The sequence below is a fragment of the Aspergillus ambiguus genome, assembly GCF_047715705.1.
Source record: "Aspergillus ambiguus strain CBS 117.58 unplaced genomic scaffold BDV59scaffold_52, whole genome shotgun sequence".
Taxonomy (NCBI): domain Eukaryota; kingdom Fungi; phylum Ascomycota; class Eurotiomycetes; order Eurotiales; family Aspergillaceae; genus Aspergillus; species Aspergillus ambiguus.
In genome coordinates, this window is record NW_027395565.1 from 74,679 (window position 1) to 94,830 (window position 20,152).

A 20,152-nucleotide genomic window follows, 5' to 3' on the forward strand; every position below is an offset into this window, starting at 1 on the left:
GAGTCTTTTGTGTCTTGCAAATCGACGGCGTGTATTATAACTCTTCATTGTTATCGGCTTCCAAGATTCTATATCTTTTGGGACGGAAGATTTCTCCATCGTGGCCCATATATCCTTAGTATAAGGACGGGAACAAGGAAAGTCACATTAATAAGCGCAAATGTCAGCCATGCGTATTGGATTTGCGCTTTTGCAGCAAAAGGGAGTCTGTCAATAAAGCATTAGTTAAATCAACCCATGTTAAAAGTAAACGTACGCATAGAAAGAGATTAAGCAGGAAAAGATCTGTCGAAATATATTGAGAATAGTAGATATTTCTGCACTTTGTGGTCTATAACACTGCTGTTGTCAGTTTGAACTACTCAACAAGGCTTGAATAAAATACTGACGTCTGTAGTGTATGCATAAATCACCGTTGTTGCGATTTGCAATCCCAAATTAGCAATACCCATCCCGAAAGCTGAACCAACCCAGCTGACGCTATCGCTGTGAGTTAAGCAGACACCTTCAATTATAATGCCAATTGGAATAAGCAGTGCTCCCCAGAGGGCATTTAACCGTGCCTCAGGAAGTCGCTCGCCATTGTGTTTCTGGGCGTACCGGTTTGACATCAGGTCAGTGACCCATCCAGCACTGAGTTCTCCGATAAAGCACCCAATTAAGAGTGGCACGCTGAGCATCAAACCAGTCTGTGGAGTGGTAAAGCCATACAAGTGAGTGAAGAGTTTTGCGCCTGTGAGGGCGAAAAGCACGGACCCATAGCCAAAGCAGGTCATGTAGAAAGTGGCTGGGAGCAAGATCACAATGCACTTCAACATACTAAATGGGCGTGTAAAATCTCCAAGACGGGGCCGACGACCTGGGACACGGCTGTTTTTAAATATCAGGTTCTCCAAGTACGTCTGCTGCCTATACGAAGTAGGCTCGGGATCGTCGTCCAGTGAATAAAGGGTCTCAGGAAGGCAGAAAAGCGTCATAATAAATGTCCCTATCTGAACATAGCCAGGGATGAAGAAGCAAGCTCGCCAGCCGAGATATTCGGCCACAAAACCTCCTAGAATAGGAGCCAACTGCGCATAGATGGAGTAAGAAGCCGATTTTTCCGTGGAGATAATATTAAAAAAAAAAAAAAAAAGGAAGTAAGGGGGGCTGACATACATGTGCTCCGTTCGTGAGAAACAGTGTATATATTCCCATGTATACACCGCGTTGATGTACAAAGTACAGGTCGCATATGGTAGCTGCACCCATTGCGATAGTTGCGCCCGCACCAAGCCCGTTGAATACACGCGTGACCAAAACTCCACTCCAGGTATTACAATATCCAGCGCCAATATTGGTAACAGCTGCGATTAAATTCCCAAGAAGATATACCGGTCTACGACCGTATCCATTTCCGAAAGGACTAGCAATAAGAGGTCCAAGACCTGCAAAGACGAGAAATACCGTTAATTCTAGAATAGGTCATGTTAATCAATTCTAGGTCCCTATTAGAATAAATCAGAGCTCACCGTAACTTATCTCCACTACAGGCATCTTGAAAGCATCGGCCATCAGGACAAATGCGGGATTTGGAGTAGCTGAGCCCATGGGTCCCAGCAATGCCAGCCAGCTCGCCTGCAGCGTAACAAGTAGCTTCATAGCTGGGTGCCAGTTCTATTTTGGTTAAATTGATCGAGTGGTCTGATTTGAGGGTAGTCACATACCAACGGGTCATCCTTGTGGGAAGAGGGTTGAGGAACAAGAGGAAGTCCATGGCTGTCTCGAATCAATGCTCTTTTATCGGATCTTTCGTTTTGTTTCTGGGATTCTATAATCTTTTCACCAGTATCCGGGCCCTTCTCACAATCCATAATGGCTGAAGAGCTTAACAATCGATTGTGCCAAAAGAAGCCTGTTGAAGTACAGGGTCTGCCTCGAACACTTCGGTATAGTGCTGCAAGAAACAGCCATACAATTGTATTGTATTCCAGTTCATATACTTTGTAGGAGACACAGACGGCATCGCGTAAATCCCCACTCTTTTACTATTCAAGTCTCGGGGAGTTAAGAGCCCGATAGCCCAGACGCTCCAATACGAGTCGACCCCACAGAGTCAAAATGCGGGGGAACGCACGTGGATTAGGATACAAACGCGGAGTTTAAACAGTTCCTTCATCCACCCTTGTCCTGCATTTTCCAGTGACGACAGGCCACCCAGCTAAGCATGACCAGAGACACGAGGGAACCCAGCAAGAGGCGCCGTAACCGAGTGCCTGTCTCATGCATAAACTGTCGATCACTCAAGACCAAATGCGACGGGATCCGTCCTGTGTGCTCTACATGTTCCAGCCACGAGCGGGATTGTGCATTTGACCAACCTGGAAGATCCGGGAGAGCGAGTAAATCTGTACTGGTAGACCAGGAGTAGGTCACCCAGGCGCAGATATCGTGCCCGAATATCGTGGAAGTAGTGTTTGCTAATAAAACTTCCAGCTATTTACAATCTCTCGAACGGCGCCTGGGATTTTTGGAGAGAAACTCAGATCTCAACAAGACGGTTCTGGATCCTCCCGCTCCTTCAAGACAAGAATCTGCGGACGCATCCGCGCAAAAGGACTCCTCGTCCGTTGTTGTAGATGCGAATGTATCCATCGGTGGAGTATCATTTCCGCAGATGATATTGTCTGCTCTCTATGGCCACAACAAGATACAGGCACAATCAATAGAAACTAGCCATGATGTGCGAACAAGTTATCTATCCCTTCTAGAAGTTGATCTGTATTCTTTGCCTTCCAACGCTTCAGAAATCCTGGATCGTTTCTTCAATTTCCGCCATGTCCTTGGACCTCTGTTCCATGTACCGACCGTGCGACCAAGATTGGAGGCAACACTACAATGTCCTATCCAAGAAAGGCCCCGATACAGATCAGAATTTGTTCTGCTTAACATGATCTTTGCGCTCTGTACCTCACACTGGTCCATGCGCAATTCTGCTGCAGCTAGAGAGCATTATGATATTGCCATGATGCTAATGCAACCAACTCTTCTCCGAGACTGGACGTTAGAACATGTTCAATCCCTTGCCATCGCAACCAGATACCTTCAAGGCTCCAATGCCTCGATTGAGTGTTGGAACGTTTTGGGTCTCGCAATACGCGTTGCGTATGGGCTCCGACTACATCAGGAACCGCTAGATACTGAGCCGCCTCCTATTCGCGAGACAAAAAGACGTGTCTGGTATGCCCTGTATACGTTGGATATGCACTTGAGCATGATCTACGGGCGTCCACCAATGACGAGATTGACCGACTTCTCTGTGCATCCACCAGAGGATCTCGATGACCATTGTATCTGTGACGATAAACTCCTATATCCCATGCCTAAACGGCCGTCGATGATGTCGTTCACCATTCAAGTTATCAAACTCTACCAGATTGTTGAGAAAGTCTTAGAGAATTTACCGCAGAATACGGATGACCGGGGAAAGATAATGGAGATGGTAATCACCCGAGATAAAGAATATCAAGAATGGCACAGTGCTCTTCCGCCGCACCTGGTTCTCGATCCTAATGATGCCAAAGAGCCACCATGGATTTTGGCCTTACGTGGGAATATGGTTCGGATCCTGATACATCGTCAATCCTTAGTCGCTACACTCCATATCCTAATAAAGCCACAGCAAATGGAGGATCCACTGGTGACTCAGAATTTGCAGTATAGTCGGAGGATATGTGTCTCTGCTGCGATGGATACTGTCGGGATTGTCGCTTTGAGGCACGAACAAACCAAACAGACTATGGGTCTAGATTGGTATAACGTTTACTATTGTGAGCTACCATATCTTTTTGACACAGTGAAGCCTTTACTGAACTTTCCTCCCCAGTGTTTAATGCTGTTATTGTCCTTGTCTCCCACGTTGTCGACCCGACCTACTCCAATGATAAACCAGCTCTCAGCCGAGTCGACAAAGCCTTACATATGATCAAGGCTATGGCAGACAATCATTCATTCGCACATAGGGCCTACACATTTCTTCAAAGGATGCTGGATTATATGCATCGGGCGATGGCTTCTCGACAGGAAAGATGTGTAAACAATGTCTCTATTAATCTTACGTCACCGTCATATCACAATATAGCTACTCCCCTTTGCGTCGAAAACGAAACTGATCCAGCTCCTCCAGGCTTGGATGATCTGTTTGGGTTTACTCGGGTGCTTACAGATGACTTGGAGACGCGACTTGAAGATCTTGACCCGACGAACTTAGACGATCTTTTGTGGCAGTTCAACGAACTACATTCTTTCCCCATTGCTCTATAGCCTTCACTACCAAGCAAATTATAAATACACTATAAATTAATGGAATATGCAAAAGCGACCATCTAAGAACTCGTACCTTACACATGCTGATGTAGAATGACGGTTCATTCTTGACTGACAGCAGAACAAATATCGTTCTTTGTGCATAATTTATTGGTTAACAGAATTGAGGCGATGCTCGTTCCACCAACTTGGGTGTACCGGGGAGATAGCCCGCGGTGTTAACGGACCCCGGGGAGTTAAAAGATCTGGTGAACTCGGTTCGTCAGAATAAGTTCAAGAGGCCGCATCATAAAAGTTTGAATACTTGGCGGTTAATTATTGAAGGACTTTATAAAACAAGGCACCAGAAGCTGAATATACCTACAGTAGTAGACATGTTCCGAATCGCCATCATCGGAGGCGGGCTCGGAGGCCTGTTCGCGGCTCTATGCATCCATCATCACTGCGCCGAATACGTTAAGATTGATGTGTATGAGCAAGCACCTGAATACAGCGAGATTGGAGCTGGTGTTGGGATCGGCCCCAATGCAGCAAAGCTCTTCGAAAAGCTCGGGCTGTTAGACCAGGCCGTACGCGTCGCCGGAAAACGGGAGAACGTCTGGCTTTCGTTTCGTCGGTATGACACTGGCGAAGAAGTGCACACGGTCTATATCCCAAAGAACGGGAACACAACGCAGCTGCCAATGCATCGCGCAGACCTGTTAGACCTACTTGTTCGCGCTATCCGAGAACGAGGGGCGGCGCAGTTGCACACGAAGAAACGCTGTCAGAAACTTGAGGTCAGTCAATCAATATATGATCGTGATGGGCATTATCTTATGTTCATCAAACAGGATCGAGGGAAATTGATGCATGTTACTTTTGAGGACGGAACCACAGCATCGGCCAATTTGGTTGTAGGGGCTGATGGAATACACTCCGCTGTTCGCTCACATTACATTGTACGACCCTGAAAGCGAAATCTTATAAATAGATTCCATAACTGACATCGAAACAGCATGAGAGCCCCCAGTATGGCGGCATGGTTCTCTATCGCGGCCTCTGCCCTGTAGAAGACATCAAAGACGAATGGAACCTGTCCACATTTGCAGCGCTATGGATGGCTCCTGGGAAGCACTTTCTAACGTTCCCCATCAGCAATAATAAAATAATTAACGTTGTCGCCTTTGTTTCCACGCCGTGGGATAAGGTAGGCGATGTTCGAGAAAGCTGGACACTTGCAGGCGATAAGAAGGCGGTTCAAGACGAATTCAATAACTTTGCGCCTCTGGTCCAGTCTGTTATCAAGAAAATGAACACCAATCCTTTAAAGTGGGTCTTATTCGACAGGAAGTCCACGTCGCAATGGATCTTCTCTAATGGAAAAGTGGCCCTCTTGGGAGATGCAGCCCATGCGATGTGTCCACATCAAGGTCGGTAATCCCTTTGAACTACGCGCATCATTTAGAGTACGCTAATAAAAAAACAGGGGCCGGAGCCGGTCAATCAATGGAGGATGGATACGTACTAGGCCGCGCACTCGATGACTACTTCCGACATTTGGATACATCTTGTCAATACAGTTTGCAGGATGCACTACACTTATACCAGTCTATTCGTTATCCACGGTCGGAAAAAGTGCAGGTGACATCTCGTCAGGCTGGTGATCTGTATGAGTTGCGGACACCTGAAGTAACCGGACTGAGTTTTGAGGAGAGTCTACCGGTCGTTAAAGCAATGCTGCAGGACCGAATGAAATGGATCTGGTCGGAGGATCTGGATCAACTTTATGAAACTGCACGGCGAAAATCGCAAGGCCCCTTGGAGAGACTCTAAACTTAGGGCCTTCGAATCTCTTCGAGAGCTTGAGGCAAAGAGCATTTCTTGATAACTGCATGACTATGTAGAAATCTATTAACTACTTGTACTGCTCAAAGAGCTGAGCCGTTTACCAACCCTGCGACGTTTCCACCAATAGGCCCCCGCGCCCAGCAAGGTTAGCAATATGAAACCACCTCCAAGACCAACAGAAAGGCCAATGACGAGCCCAAGATGTCTTTGCGCCCAGGATTTGTGGCTACCGCTTCCAGGATTGAACTGTACACATTCATCGCCGCCTCGCCACTGACATGTCATCATGTCGCAGCATCGCGCTTCACGTTCACCACATGCACCGTTTCCGCAGTCACAGGCCTCCCCTGGCTCGATTATACCATTTCCGCATTGACCACCGTTCACTCCAGTTGTATTCAATGCGGAGTCTCCTTGGACCAGGCAATTGGTGCTGACGTCCCCGGAGCCCAAGCGAGAACATACATTGCCTATGGTGCATGGGGAAAATCTTGAAATCGATCTGCTGGATGATGGGTTCATGATGTAATCACCATCCGCGTCGCAAGTTGTAGTTGACAATGGGCAACACGTCGTATTACTATTTTGTTCACAGGTATCGGAGTCACAGTCGTGTACTGCCCCGAACATATGAGCCGCTTCGTGACTACAGTAGATTAGTTGACAGATCAAGTAAAATAAATGGAAGCACATACGTAAATACTTGCCACTGGGCACTGGTTCGAGCAACAACGTTCGCACTGATGCCAGACTGAGAGCCGTAATAGTTTCCCGATCCCGAGTTGCAGAGATCTCCAACCCAAGAAACGCCCACCTCTCCTTGAGAGTTATTACAGTCTGTCATCAAGGTCCAGTACGCATTTGTATCTCTATGGGTACTGCGCCAGGCAGAAAAATGGCTCAGGCGCCAGTTCATATCCCCGTTTGCACACGGTGAGTTCCATGCGGTAAACTCGGAGGTTCTGTTGGGACATTGGCCATCGCTGATGATCAAGTTGCGAAGCCCCAAGGAAATATTGAAGCTATTTTCGAAGACCACAGATGCTGTGTTGACTAGGTTGACTATGTTCCGTTGGACAGCTTCGCCCGAATCGAACGCGGCAGAGTAGGTACAGTCCGTCACCACTCCGATGTAGGCTATCTGTCTGGATTGGGGACATCCTGCGGTGCTTCCAATATTGTTCACATAATTTTCGTCACGCCCTTGTAGGTGTCTTTTGGCAAGAGATAATCCCGGGGTAGACATACAGCCAGTCCGAAGTAATCTCTGATCCGTCTCTATGCCGCCCACCATATCTGAGGAAGGGACATGGCGGACGATGAGCTCGTGTGATTTGCCGTGTAGAGCGTATCTGTGCCGCTTCTGTATACTTATGTCATATTGTTTGGACTGGACGGTAAAAGTCCCTTCAAATAATGGATGCAGTCCATCACGTATCAGAACGATTCTGGCCCATCCGACGTTTACCCAAGGCTGACCTGTTGATCGTAACCATACCGATCCGGTTGTCGTATTGTATTCTGGAAGTTCAACATCTTTAGGATTTCCGTCAATGTCCAGGTATTGTATGTGAGCAGATTCAGCCAGTACATTGCTGTTCTCGAGAATGAATGTTAAGATCTGATCCTTGCCGTAAATACCCGCGGTGATATTGAATTGCGACGGATTGTCGACAAGCCTTGATTGTGTTTCCAATATTGCATCTTTTAGACGAAATGAACCTTTGTCGAGCCATGCTATATAACAAATCTAGGCGTTATTGGTATATTCTGGGAGATTCTGACGAAATTTGCAGCTGGGAGCTCTCGGCTTACCGAATGTCGGGGATGTCAACGACAGAAGTATGGCTGATATAATTATCACACCCAATGCCCTCATTTCAGTTGGATTGGAAGTCCTACGCTTATCGTAGGTTGGAGATGTCTAATAGACAAGACCATGGAAAAGAATATCACTCGGTGATCCCACACTTTTATAGAGGGAGAAAAGAAAATAATCCTTTATTAAGGCGATAGTCCATATTTTCTAGGCCCTCTAATTAGAGGATATGTACAGGATATGTAGAGAATATTGGTGAGCGAGCAAAAGTCTCGTGGGCTTGGTGCCGTGCCTTGGTTGAAGTCGTCGTCGTCATCTTTCGGGTACTGGGATAACTCGGTCACGCCGCGCCATGATTTCTTGTCCATGTTGGCACAAAGTAATTCGAGAAATCTATATTATTCAGAGAGTCGACTCCACCAAGACATGTGTGGCACAGCCACTGCGCCCACTTTGATGACTGCCAGGGAAGTCCTCGGATTACGAGGGACGGATATTTCGGAGATATGGCGAGAATCTGTAGATAGACCAAAACTAAAATGAAAAGAAAGAATCCCCTCTTTGAAAAATGTCTTAAAGTTGTCGGCTCTTCGCATGCTAAATTTACGGTTTGGTGAAGGTTTCGAAAGATCCGCGGTTGAGGATCCGCCACGCACCGGTTCTCATCGTCATACCGTCATACCGTCATACCGTCATACATAGGGAGCTCCTTTTCTCTCGGAAGGTAAGACTATGTTGGCCTTCCAGGTCGGATTAGAAAGGCTCGGGATGACGACGATGGGGTTTCCTAGAACGGCTGCCGTCGATGCTCCACCATCAGATCTTGGCCTGTCAGCAAGATGCATGGCTCTCCGATGATATAATACTGCTGCCTTCAGCCTTTTAGGTTCTGGGTCCTCCCGTTGTAGTGGATTCTACTAGCTCTCCTGATCCTCCTAGCGTTCTAGAAGGTCACGGTCGTGAGTAACCTGACGTCTATTACATCCTCAGCCTAGATTTCCGTTCTGGATATAGGTATTTAAGACTTCTAAAGTACTATAAGAGTCTACCGTGCGATCAAGAAAACAATAATAATTTGTTGGCGAAGATTTGCTGGCAGATGATAGCAAGACACAGATCTATCTCATTTGACGCGAAGAAATTGTCAATGTACAGAATTTTCTTCTTGGTTCATATTTGATGACAATACTGCAGCTTATGAGTCCATCATATCGATGCTCCTCACGATACCAGCGGAATTTCCTGATGGGTCATTCCAATCAGCCGCATTGAGAATGGAAGCAGATCCCAGAGGTCAACAAGCCAAGCTTAAGCAAATATCCTATCAAATTCACAGCATATTCTTGTCCTCGCATACTGCATGGAGTTTTATCTAATACTATGACTCGTGGATGCGCGGGGGGTATTGCCTAGGTTCTTCTTTGCCAGGTTAAAGCGAAATTTCCAAGACATGTTCAGCAGCGCCTTGATATGCACAAATAGGGAGTCTCAGAATGTGGAAATGGCACAATATTCTTTCATTTGAATCTTTATTTGCTTCCTTTTTTATCATCCTCAACCAAACGGTACACATATGGCTTATACCTGCAAGGGGGCTACCGGTAGGAACACAGAAATTTGCGGGTATTGCGCGACAGGGATGCGAGGTCATCCTTGGACTGTTCAGTTTGGTTTTAATATGCCAAATTAATTTCTTTCGACAATCGCATATGTACTGTCTGGTACAGGCTTACCCAAAGTCTAGCTCGGTCGCTCCCTTCATCGAGAGATTGACATCGAGCCCAAATGCCTCAATCAAGGTCTTATGTTAACATAAGACCATAATTCTCTCCGCCACCTGTGTACTGCCTTTGCCTGCAAACTTCGGAAGAAAATGAATGTCTTAATGGTCCGACAAACTCTATACTCTATAGTATCCCTTTTAGACACTACACGTTGCCATATAATGCACGAAGATAGACTGGCGACGCAAGGATGGAAGGATACTTTTTCGACTCGGCGCACATTTGAAAACATGGAATCCCTTGCTCGTGCAAGTGGATTTGACAACAGAATGAGCTACTTCAACCTCCTGCGGCTCCCCGAACTCTCTCACCCGCTCGCACCTCATACAACAGAGCAGGAACCGCAAGTGAGCCGTTCACAATGGAGCTCACATCGGATGCAAAAGGTCCAAACACGAATATTGATGATGGAACAGCGCTCGTTGAATCCGACCTAATGTCTACCGATACACCGGAGCAGTCGGAGGTGATGGAAAAGCGGCTCCGGCGCAAAGTTGACCTGCGACTTTGCACGATATGTGGCTTGCTTTGTAGTCTAAACCTCGTCGATAGTGGTATCCTCTCCTCAGCTTCAGTGACCAGTATGTTCGATGATCTTGGCCTGTACGGCAACCGGTATTCGGTCTCAATCTTCATCTTTTCCATCACGTTACTCGCAGGCCAGTTCCCGACCACCATGGCCACACGCTGGCTGGGCCCTCGTCTATTATTGAGCTCCACGACTTTCTGTTTCGGTATGGTCACCCTATGCACGGCCTTCATTCAGAACTGGCAACAGATGATTGCTATGCGGGCTCTTCTTGGGTTATTTGTGTCCGGGGCCTTGCCAGGGTCAAATTACCTTGTCAGCGCCTGGTACCGCCGTAACGAACAGGCCTTCCGCTTTGCGTACTTGCAGTTTTCTCAATGCTGCATCATGGCCACCAGTATACTGATAAGTTTTGGTCTCAACCACCTCGATGGTCGTGCGGGCCTGCGCGGTTGGCAGTGGATGTTCCTCGTACACGGTATCGCTGCCTCCATCATCGGCATCGTCACATATTGGTGGATGGTGGATTTTCCTGAAAACTCGCAAAGCAGTTTCTGCTTCCTCTCAGAGGAGGAATCCCAGCTTGCAGTAAAGCGCCTCCAAAATGATAAGCAGGTCGTCATCGCGGAACGCTTTCGTTGGAGCACAATTGCCATCAATCTCCTCGATCTGAAGACCTACTTCTTCTGCGTGTTGGCCTTCACTAATAACATGGCCAGCACTTCATTAAGTTACTTCCTCCCAATTATCATCAAAGGAATGGGGTTCGACAGTAATACATCCATGCTATTATCCACGCCAGTAAGTTCACTCCCACTCCTTACAGCTCTGCATTCTCCTGTGCATCCACTAACAACATTTAGCCTTACTACTGGTCCATCATCCCGTTGCTTATAACTAGTTTCCTGGGAGACAGGTTTCGCCTCCGCGGTCCCTTCGTCATCTTCAATAGCATATGTATCATTGTCGGCCTCCTGATGGTTAGCCAGCCGCCGGAAAATCAGGTTGCCAGGCGCTTCAGTGGGTGCTTCTTGGCAACAGGCGGATACGTCTCAAATTACACGATGCAGAGTGCGTATTTGGCCAACAACATGATCGACCAGTGGAAACGGGCCACTACCATTGCGGCTGCCGGCGTCTTCTACAGCTTAGGTACGGTGGCGGGAAGTTATCTTGTTCGGCAGCAAGAGGCGCCGCAGTATCCAACGGCTGTATGGTCAAATACAGCGTGAGTTTCCCTTACCTTACTAGAAGCCTCGGGGCACCTGGCTCTTCAGTTGGCTCACAAACGTAAACAGCATGAACGCCCTCTCTGTCTGTCTTGTCGGTATCATGTCGCTGCACTTCTATATCCGTAATCGACAGCAGCGCAACGGACAGCGAACCATTCAGAATATTGTATTCTCTTCCCTTGAAACATTTATTGTGCGTATTGTAAACTAACTGTAGCCAGGATGGGTTCCAATATACTCATTAACGGTACATATCCTTCGACCGAGGTCGTACTGCGGTTGATAAGATATATCGCATCGCCTAGCTCAACCTCGCTTACGTCCACGGTTCCACAATTGATCGTACGATTCATGCTCTACTACGGGCGATGCTGGGACGGAGGAACCGCCGTTCGATGGCCATCGTCCTAAGTGGGGCACAAGTCTAAGCTCTGAAGCGTTGGCCAGTTTGCCCACCACCGAATGTCTCGAATCGATTTGTTCCTGCAATTAATTAATTAGGCCGTCGTCGTAATTTCCACTTCTGTAACCGAGGCATTACCACTTATTATTCTTGTTATTAGACTTTCACTAGTTCACCGGGTCTGAATCGTGATTATAGCCGCCCTTGAACATGGCCGAGGTCCACAAGTGTGTCAACATATCCTGACTTGCGAATGGGACGCGTAAAACAGTGGTGGTCACTCTTATTATAATTTTTATCTTGTATAAACTGCCCGTCATGAACAAGACCTCGGTTCCTGCCTGATACCATTTATACTCCGCAGGGAGATACTTTCTGTATTTACCAGTGTTTGCCCGTTCATGGACTCAGTCTGGTTTTCCAATGATGGATTCACGTCCAGAGGCCATTTATCTGTCTCTCTGGTCACGCTCTCCCCGAGCCGGGAGAACCCTTCTGCACCCTTCGGTTTAACGTGACTGGTAATATATCGATTACCTCGGTTTTGAGATGTTTGCTTGCTCATCGGCGCGTGTGGCAGGATCCGCAAGATCAATGGCCAGATTGAGGGCAGACAAGCGGCAATGATGATGATGCCTCCTTCGAGAACGGTCCAGATGCCCAAGTTGACCGAGGTCCCTATTAATCGTAAGCAGATAGTTTTGCAAATTCGAGATTTCAGGTCATACAGGTTGGATCGCTCAAGGCATTCTCCTGGAAAAAGATGGTCATGCGCAAGATGCTTGCCACAGTGCCCCTGTAGGAAATGATATCAGCCCTTGACAGTCCAATTTGGAAAACAGTAGATGGTTTGCTTACAACCCTCCCAAAATGAATACGCCGGTCAATGCAAGTTTCTGGGTCATGCGCGTATGTAACCTCCAGATGAGCGGCAGTGGCATGATGAGAATGAGTACATCAGTTAGGATATTCGGGGGCGAAACGTAGCGGTAGAACGCTTGCTGATCGAAGCACGACCCTCCTTCAATCGTCTTATCCCACGCGAACTGCACCGGAGAGCACTGGAAAATAGCGGCAAAGAAGACTCCTATCCCGTGGCCTAGCACAATGAACCCCACAATGCCGGCGAGGACACGAAACTTCGGCGTGTTGAAGATACGAACATAGAAAAGCAGGATCGAAATTTTCGCGGGTGTAACTGTGAATGGAAAATCGAGTATTTGATTCGCAAAAAGTCCCTAGAGACGGTTAGATACGCAACTTATGACAGCCTACGGGAGAAAATAACCTTTTGGAGGGCGACAAGTTTCTCTGGAGTTTGCTTAACATAATCAAGATGATATCCCAGGCTCCCAACCTTCAGCACTTCTCGTACGTCAATTTGATGTGTGTCTCAATATTGCGACTCCCACTTACACACTATGTATAGAGCCGACTGTCCTAGACTGGCAATCTATGCAGGCGTTAGTGACCTAGTCCCGGAGAATGGTAAAGCACAAAGAAACCAACCAATGCGGGAATAATCAGATAATCATCCAATGCGCATGCCACTCTTTGCACGTAACGTGCACAGAACCGTGCCGCGACTATCAGGATCTGGAGCACTGCTATAGCAATGGATACGCCCATGAGCGAGTCGCCACAGTACGCGACATCCGCAGTATCCGATGGCCCGGCCATCGTTTTTCCCTAGGTCGTTTTTTGTCCCCGCATGGCCCTCAGGAAGAAATGCAAAAAAGACCGCAGTTTCATCACGCCCCAGTGGAGGGGAAAACTCATCCTTAAGTAAATCCAGGGTCCAGTTCGGGTGGCTTCGTGTGCAGGATCCCACGAAAGACTCACCATCATCCGATGGCAGGGGTCCTACATAATTCCTCAAGAGCCCAATATATGTGGCCGACCGTATAGCCATGGATCACGTCCTCGATCGAAGGATCCGAGTGGGGTCGTGATCTCAATTCAGCATCGTAGTGGCACTGTGTTAATTTAATCGGTGCCAAGCTCTCCACATTGTCCCGGTGGGATGTTTGGAATGGCAATCATGGATCTCCGACTTCCGAAGGTCCAGCCCTAGTGTGAGACATTTTTCAGCTACGGAGGATTCACCAAAAAGGAGTCCCTTGTCTCTCATTTGGTGTGTGTGCGTTAGTGTTGAACCGTGCGGTTCAGGCTACGAACCCATGTGAGTCTCCACCGTTTCTTTTCCTCATCGGAAGGAAATCGTGCGCGTCGGACACGAGACGGACGGTTCAAATCTCGATGGATCCCTTATTTTCGTGTCCCTTATCACCACGTGTCGTAGCTGGCTGAGGCTTTCCCTGCTCTGCGAAATCCTGTACCCTGTACATTTGACTCCGCGTTTCATCATGACTCACTCCCAACACGACCAGGGGAGTATTTCTCTAGAGGATCAAATAGCGTCCCTCACGGAGGCAGTTCGAGAAAACAGAGAAGCGTTGAATGATGCGACTCGTTTTAAGGCCCTCAAAGCTGCGCGAGGGCTTGTGGAGGCCCTCGGTTCTCCGCCTGAAACCGTAATCCAGGACGTTGTGTTGGTATGTAGAACCATTGACATAACTGACAGTCCCGTCTTTTGCGCGACAGGAACGTAAGGCAGAGTACCCGCTGATTATTTCTCCGTCCACAACAGAACCCCGTCTTGCTCACGGCCATTCGCATGGGTGTCCAGCTTGGAGCTTTCCAAGCCATCTGTGACGGCAAGGCGGAGGGAACGACCACCGAGCAAATTGCGGAAAGATCGGGGGCGAGCGCTATTGTTGTCGGTGAGTTCAACTCGCTTTCTTGCTTTGCAAGCATCTAGCCACTATCAAACCGTGTTTGTGGGGTTGGTCAATGCTGTGCCGTTCCACCAGACAATGTCGATCTTCGAGTTGTCCGATGTGTGTCTGGTCCACTATCTCAATCATAGAGTCCCATCGTTTGTCTGACTTGTGTGTTCGTAGACCAGATTATGAGACTGCTCACAGCGTCGGGGTATGTGCTGGAGCATGATGTCCAGACATATAAACCGTCTCCTCTTACCATGGTGATGGCAGACCCGACTCTCGAGGCTACAACCAGAGCATGGTACGTGCATTTGCTTCCATACCGCACCAGATATAAAACCCCCCAAACCTGGTGACTCATGTAGTACGATTCCAGCTTTGACATCGGCAACTTCTGCACTACATATGCCCCGGAGTATTTCCAGAAGAACAACAATCAGTTCCCAACCTCGGCGGAAGACACGCCCTTCCAACTGGCCAAGAACACCCACCTCAACTACTTCCATTGGCTCGGTCAGAACCCGTCTCTGGCGAAGGACTTCCAACAATGGATGACCTTGAAGCAGCGCTCCACCCCAAACTGGGTGGATTGGTTTGATGTGCAAGGCACTATTATCGATGGTTGTCGAACCCAGACAGACGAAGTATTGTTTGTCGATGTGGGTGGTGGTGAAGGACATTATCTTCATGCGTTTAATGAAAAATTCTTTGATGCACCGGGTCGTCGCGTTCTACAAGACTTGCCCCAGGTCATCTCTAATATGGATAACCCCAAAGGAATCGAGCTGATGACTCATGATTTCTTCTCTCCTCAACCCATAAAAGGTAATGAAACTGACTTACCTTTTCCCCTGTCAGAACTGCTATTTCGTGTGTGATCTTGAGATGTTTTCGTCACTGACTGAGATAGGCGCTCGGGCATATTACATGCACTGGATTCTGCACGATTGGCGCGACGAGCAAGCCCGTGACATTCTTAGGAATATTGTTTCTTCCATGGAGCCAGGGTATTCGCGTCTAATCATCAATGACCAGATAATTCCCGACAGAGATTGTGACTTTGCTACCGCTTGCATCAGCATCATGATGATGGTCCAGGTGGGAGCTTTAGAGCGTACCGAGCAGCAATGGCGTGCTCTGCTCACGTCAGTCGGCTTGAAAGATCTTTCTTTCCACCAGCCTCCAGGAGGCGGAGAAGGTATCATTGTCGCTACGAAGGCATGAACTACGACGAAATGATTAGCCTTGACAGCTACATGCATTTCCCGAGTAGATCTGATTGCTACCGGATGATAGACTCTTCGTGATAAGCAGTCGAAATCGAATTCTTCATTAGCCCAAAACTGCACGGCATTCTTACCCGAGTGCCGAACTATGTAATCAAGACAGTTGAATCAATGCCAATTGCTCTCGATGGCATCCATTGCACATCAAACCCCAGTAACACCGACCCTTTGAGCTAAGGATATAGGTATCAATCTTGAGAGCCCCAAAACTTAAAGTGAAGAGCAAATCGCAACCAAACAAAATAATCTCTGTGGGAAGGGCAGATGCAACGAAAGAGCAAACTAACGACGCAGGGTATCACAAATTCCAAGAAACAGCAAAGACCATAGCAGGGAATAGAACAATCCTCTTACTGAGAGGTACGGTTTCTGTATCTCTGGCCTCCGGCAATTTCCGTCGGAGGCATATTTTCACGGCCCTCACCCATGCCAGCTATTCGTTTTGGGGCGCGCTTTTGTGGCAGCTTGCTCTCGACTTTATTCTCGATATTAGTTGAAGTTGAACGACGTCGTTTCAATGGTGGCTGTTCAGAGGCATCCTCTCGTGTTGCCTCACCCGGGCTCAGTTCATTTGGCGATGCTTCAACCTCTGACTGACGACTCGCCCGGCCGCTTCCAGCAGCTTTGACAACATTCCCTTCATTTTCATTCAGGCCGGTATTGGACACTCTGGTATTAGTCAACGGGGATTCTTGAACTCCGGCTTCAGAATCGTTATAAACGAATTGCTTAGCTGGTGAAGCCGACGGGGAGCTCTGAAGAGGAGTTGGTTCCTCGCTGAAAGGAAGGACTCTAAATTGTTTGGAGGTGCGGTGCCGTGAGCGAAGGCCGTCGTGTGCTTCGGTACGGGGCAAGGACGACGGGTATTCGTAGCACCGCTTCTTTGGGGTCACCCCCGTAGGGATGTATTCTTTCATAGGGCGGTTCTGTATGGCAGATCGAAGGTCCAAGAGTGGCTGACGAATATCCTTGTGGAGAGGTGCGGTCGTCTGCTCGAGGCTATCCGTATGCAATGCTGCATCTTCCCGGAGCCGATCGACGTTTTCTCCCAGACCATCCAGCTTCCCCTGGAATGTCGAATAGGATTCTTGAACATTCCCAGCTAAAGTGTTCAAACTACCTAGATGAGCTTCATGGAATCGTCCATTGTGAGACCGTGCCTTCGTAACAAAGTCATCCAAAGCCGTCAACTGCTGGCTGACATCTTTCATCTGAGCGTCCACAATACGCACGGTCTCCTGATGCACCGATTCCGTGGCGCGCTGAATAGTGACGTTTCGTTGATCAAAAGCCTATAGAAGTTAGATTGATACTTCTAATCGGGGCACAAACTATATGCTCACCTCCCAGTCCTTCTGCATCTTGGCCTTGATCTCATCTTTAGATGCTGTGACATCTTTGGCGAATTGTTCCTCTTTGAAGATCCATTCATCGATTTGCCGATCATGTTGCGCCGTGGCCTGTTCCAGGCAATCTCCTGAAGATGTAATATCGCTGCGAAGGGCGTCACATCTGGTTTTGAGACGATTAAACTGTCGCTGGTTTGACTCTTCAAGCAGTTTGTTGATTTGAAGCATGAGGGTATCTCGTTCTGCACGCGCAGCTGCGTCTTCATCTTCAAGTACTTGGGCCAGGTTTGAAGAGGCTTTACGGTTGGCCTCCACAGTTTGGCGGTTGGCTTCTTGGAGCTGACGGCGCAGGCTATCAATCTCCATCTTTTGGCTCTCAAGGTGCTTCGACATGTTTTCAAACATTGACTTGAAGTCTTTGCCTAGGGTGCTGTAGGACGAATGGAGCTGTGTGTAGAAGTCTGCAAATTCGCCAATGACTTCTTTCGAGATGCGCGCGGCAGCTGCAGAAAGACCATTAAGGCCTTCTCCAACCTTCAGCTTAATGTCCTCACGAAGAACCTTGATCTCTTCAAGGACGTTGTTCATCTCGTCATGTGCTCCAGACGTCTGCTGCTTGGCCTGAGCTTCAACTCTATCGAACGACGAACCGAAGCCGCGTACTTGGGAGCGCGCCTCCTCAAGAGAACACAACTCGCTTTCCACAAAATGGCGAATTTTGTCGGACATCTCATGCAAGGCTTTAGCATGCTCATTTTGGAAGCTCTGCATGCGGGAATCAATCTGTTCGGTGACAACGCAGACTTCTGTGGTTGAGGTTTTCCAGGTGTCTTGATTATCAGTCTCCAGCTGCTGCTTGCGTGCCAGTTTCGCATGCAAACCATCCACATCATGGACAGTGTTGTCCAAAGTAGATAGAAGTTCCGTGCCGATTTCGTACAAGCGCTTCTCGGTGTTTTGATGCGCTTTTCGCACCATTGCCTCCTCCTCCAGCTGCTCCTGCGTATCCTTCAGAACAATTTCGGTTTGTTCGAGAACATCACTGGTCTGGCTAAGCTTGTGCAATGTTTTCTCGTTGTCATGCTTCAAGTCATTAAAGTTGCTGGTCAATGTGAACAGTTCCTGGACCTTGTGCTTGAGACTCGATTCCATGGACTCGATCTTTGCTCGCTGCTCTTCATTGACAATCCGTCTCGAGTCGTTCTCCATGATCATCTTTTCGTACGTGTCATCTGCCATATAGACACCATTCCGGTGTCTGGTAGCAATAAGGTCGCTCTTGAGGTCCTGGATCTCCCTGGCGAATTCTCGGAGCATCCTGTCCTTCGTCACTGCAGTGATCTGCGGTTTGTTCCGAATATTCTTGGCTCGGAAGGCATAATCCAAAGTAGAAATAGTTTCTTCCAAATTGCTCCGTGATGGTGAAACGGTCGCGATGATGCATGTCTTTGTCTCTCCGCCCAGAGAGTTTTGTAACAGTCTCGTCAATTTTGATTCCCTGCAAATGTCAGGTCTAGTTACTTTTCCTCACGAATTAGACCACACATACCTATAAGGGATATGGCCACTTTTGTCAACCAGTGCATTGATCACTCGTCCCAGAGTAAGCAAGCTTTTATTAATCAACCCAGCCTCAGCAGCGCGCTTATTTTCTGCTCCACTTCGCTGGATATTCTCGCTTCCGGCGAGATCAACCAGGTTCAATTTTCCTGTTTTGACATATTGCTCGCCCGCTTCGGTAATCCGTTTGGCCAAAACGGTGATGGTGAAGATTGTATGACTTCTAGAGCTGAGGTCATTGCATTTCGTCGCAGCCACTTGTCGCTTGTGGCTACCCAGTTGCAGCAATTTGATACCAGAAGTGGCAGAATCAATATAGGTCTCCTCCATTCCTTGGACCAACGTGCTTCCACTGGCACCCTTGCGTTCGTTCTCGAAGATTTTTAATTTTGCGTTGTCCTCAACGGCCAGCAGATCACGCAGCTCTTCGTTATAGAGCTCAATGAAAGAGCACTTAACAGTGCTATCTGTCTCCTCGAGTTTGTGGAAAAGAGCGTAGAGCACCCGCGGGATGATACCGGCGTTGTCAGACAAAATCCCCAATGTATCAGTCATATCCCCGGACATGGTGTATGTCTTTCCGGTACCCGTTTGGCCGTATGCGAAAATAGTGCAATTGTATCCTTCGAGCATCTCATTCACTATTGGAAGCGCAACATCGTCAAACACGGCCGCCTGGTCGGCTGCGGGCGAGAACACCTTGTCGAAGCTGTAAGTTTTGTTTGAAATGGCGTTAGGTCCCATCGACACCTCGACAGTCTTTCCTTTGACGCCTTCGGTCTCAATCACAACTCCACTATTCTCCTTCACTTCGCGCTCGTTGCGTCCGCGACAACGAACCACGACATGGATATTCGTGTCATCGCTGGATTTGCGCTCAAATTGGGGTTCCTTTCTTTTGGTCGCACTTTGATCAGAATTCGGTCGCTGGATCCGTGACGTCGTAGTGGAAGGTCTCGTTGAAACGGCAGGTGATGCCTCTCTTTCAGGCGCGGCTGGACCTGTCCGTCGAGTAGGTTGGCGTAATCCAGTCCTTCTTGTGGGAAGGCCGGTGGTAGGCCGTTGTTGGCCGACCATGGTGATGTTGCAATCCGAAGTGCCTCAATAATGACCAGAATGGATTAATCGCCAGCTGCCAAATCACCGGGGGATGCAGAAATGCCTGAGGGTCAAAAGAGGGCTTGCGTATTTGTGATAAGTTTGAACGGCGTGGTGGGAGTGACGATGGTTTTGGTGGAGATCGTCCCATGTCCCAAACGGGAAAATGTA

The 20,152-nt window shown here is 48.1% G+C and overlaps 8 protein-coding genes across 8 annotated transcripts; 4 read left to right on the plus strand and 4 right to left on the minus strand.

Annotated features, from left to right (window-relative positions):
- Positions 1-31: 31 nt before the first annotated feature.
- BDV59DRAFT_211002 (major facilitator superfamily domain-containing protein) lies at positions 32-1,853 on the minus strand (the record flags this gene model as incomplete). The annotated part of the gene is made up of 6 exons (XM_073695707.1): positions 32-207; positions 257-339; positions 390-1,070; positions 1,159-1,454; positions 1,512-1,656; positions 1,707-1,853. 6 exons carry the CDS (start codon positions 1,851-1,853, stop codon positions 69-71), a joined length of 1,491 nt encoding a protein of 496 aa, XP_073543431.1. The 3' UTR covers positions 32-68.
- Positions 1,854-2,206: 353 nt separating this feature from the next.
- BDV59DRAFT_196285 (transcription factor domain-containing protein) lies at positions 2,207-4,302 on the plus strand (the record flags this gene model as incomplete). The annotated part of the gene is made up of 3 exons (XM_073692694.1): positions 2,207-2,395; positions 2,426-3,809; positions 3,866-4,302. The coding sequence occupies 3 exons, from the start codon at positions 2,207-2,209 to the stop codon at positions 4,300-4,302; spliced, it is 2,010 nt and encodes a 669-aa protein (XP_073543432.1).
- Positions 4,303-4,679: 377 nt separating this feature from the next.
- BDV59DRAFT_196286 (uncharacterized protein) lies at positions 4,680-6,120 on the plus strand (the record flags this gene model as incomplete). Its single annotated transcript, XM_073692695.1, has 4 exons — positions 4,680-5,084; positions 5,139-5,246; positions 5,303-5,717; positions 5,774-6,120. 4 exons carry the CDS (start codon positions 4,680-4,682, stop codon positions 6,118-6,120), a joined length of 1,275 nt encoding a protein of 424 aa, XP_073543433.1.
- A 78-nt stretch (positions 6,121-6,198) lies between these two features.
- Positions 6,199-8,014, minus strand: BDV59DRAFT_196287 (Metallo-peptidase family M12-domain-containing protein; the record flags this gene model as incomplete). The annotated part of the gene is made up of 3 exons (XM_073692696.1): positions 6,199-6,781; positions 6,831-7,872; positions 7,921-8,014. 3 exons carry the CDS (start codon positions 8,012-8,014, stop codon positions 6,199-6,201), a joined length of 1,719 nt encoding a protein of 572 aa, XP_073543434.1.
- A 2,160-nt stretch (positions 8,015-10,174) lies between these two features.
- Positions 10,175-11,710, plus strand: BDV59DRAFT_196288 (putative MFS transporter; the record flags this gene model as incomplete). The annotated part of the gene is made up of 3 exons (XM_073692697.1): positions 10,175-11,068; positions 11,131-11,495; positions 11,566-11,710. The coding sequence occupies 3 exons, from the start codon at positions 10,175-10,177 to the stop codon at positions 11,708-11,710; spliced, it is 1,404 nt and encodes a 467-aa protein (XP_073543435.1).
- Positions 11,711-12,093: 383 nt separating this feature from the next.
- BDV59DRAFT_136298 (uncharacterized protein) lies at positions 12,094-14,002 on the minus strand. The gene is made up of 6 exons (XM_073687065.1): positions 13,412-14,002; positions 13,319-13,355; positions 13,191-13,267; positions 12,761-13,140; positions 12,631-12,698; positions 12,094-12,580 (listed from the first exon to the last, which is right to left on the minus strand). The coding sequence occupies exons 1-6, from the start codon at positions 13,580-13,582 to the stop codon at positions 12,219-12,221; spliced, it is 1,095 nt and encodes a 364-aa protein (XP_073543436.1). The 5' UTR covers positions 13,583-14,002; the 3' UTR covers positions 12,094-12,218.
- Positions 13,643-16,041, plus strand: BDV59DRAFT_188139 (O-methyltransferase-domain-containing protein). The gene is made up of 6 exons (XM_073691359.1): positions 13,643-14,457; positions 14,553-14,685; positions 14,866-14,989; positions 15,065-15,513; positions 15,599-15,913; positions 15,975-16,041. Exons 1-5 carry the CDS (start codon positions 14,269-14,271, stop codon positions 15,910-15,912), a joined length of 1,209 nt encoding a protein of 402 aa, XP_073543437.1. The 5' UTR covers positions 13,643-14,268; the 3' UTR covers position 15,913; positions 15,975-16,041.
- BDV59DRAFT_188141 (putative kinesin family protein (BimC)) lies at positions 16,042-20,122 on the minus strand. The gene is made up of 3 exons (XM_073691360.1): positions 18,873-20,122; positions 17,318-18,821; positions 16,042-17,266 (listed from the first exon to the last, which is right to left on the minus strand). Exons 1-3 carry the CDS (start codon positions 19,958-19,960, stop codon positions 16,325-16,327), a joined length of 3,534 nt encoding a protein of 1,177 aa, XP_073543438.1. The 5' UTR covers positions 19,961-20,122; the 3' UTR covers positions 16,042-16,324.
- Positions 20,123-20,152: the final 30 nt, after the last annotated feature.

Bases quoted from the DNA above. Each gene is read 5' to 3' on its own strand.
- BDV59DRAFT_136298 (XM_073687065.1), bottom strand. From the start codon at position 13,582: ATGGCCGGGCCATCGGATACTGCGGATGTCGCGTACTGTGGCGACTCG. The intron at 13,356-13,411 runs GTTGGTTTCTTT...ACGCCTGCATAG, and splicing joins ATCTGATTATTCCCGCATTG to ATTGCCAGTCTAGGACAGTC. The intron at 12,699-12,760 runs GTAAGCAAACCA...CATTTCCTACAG, and splicing joins GTATTCATTTTGGGAGGGTT to GGGCACTGTGGCAAGCATCT.
- BDV59DRAFT_188139 (XM_073691359.1), top strand. From the start codon at position 14,269: ATGACTCACTCCCAACACGACCAGGGGAGTATTTCTCTAGAGGATCAA. The intron at 14,990-15,064 runs GTACGTGCATTT...GTACGATTCCAG, and splicing joins GAGGCTACAACCAGAGCATG to CTTTGACATCGGCAACTTCT. The intron at 15,514-15,598 runs GTAATGAAACTG...TGACTGAGATAG, and splicing joins CTCTCCTCAACCCATAAAAG to GCGCTCGGGCATATTACATG.
- BDV59DRAFT_188141 (XM_073691360.1), bottom strand. From the start codon at position 19,960: ATGGTCGGCCAACAACGGCCTACCACCGGCCTTCCCACAAGAAGGACT. The intron at 18,822-18,872 runs GTATGTGTGGTC...TGACATTTGCAG, and splicing joins AGTGGCCATATCCCTTATAG to GGAATCAAAATTGACGAGAC. The intron at 17,267-17,317 runs GTGAGCATATAG...TAACTTCTATAG, and splicing joins AGATGCAGAAGGACTGGGAG to GCTTTTGATCAACGAAACGT.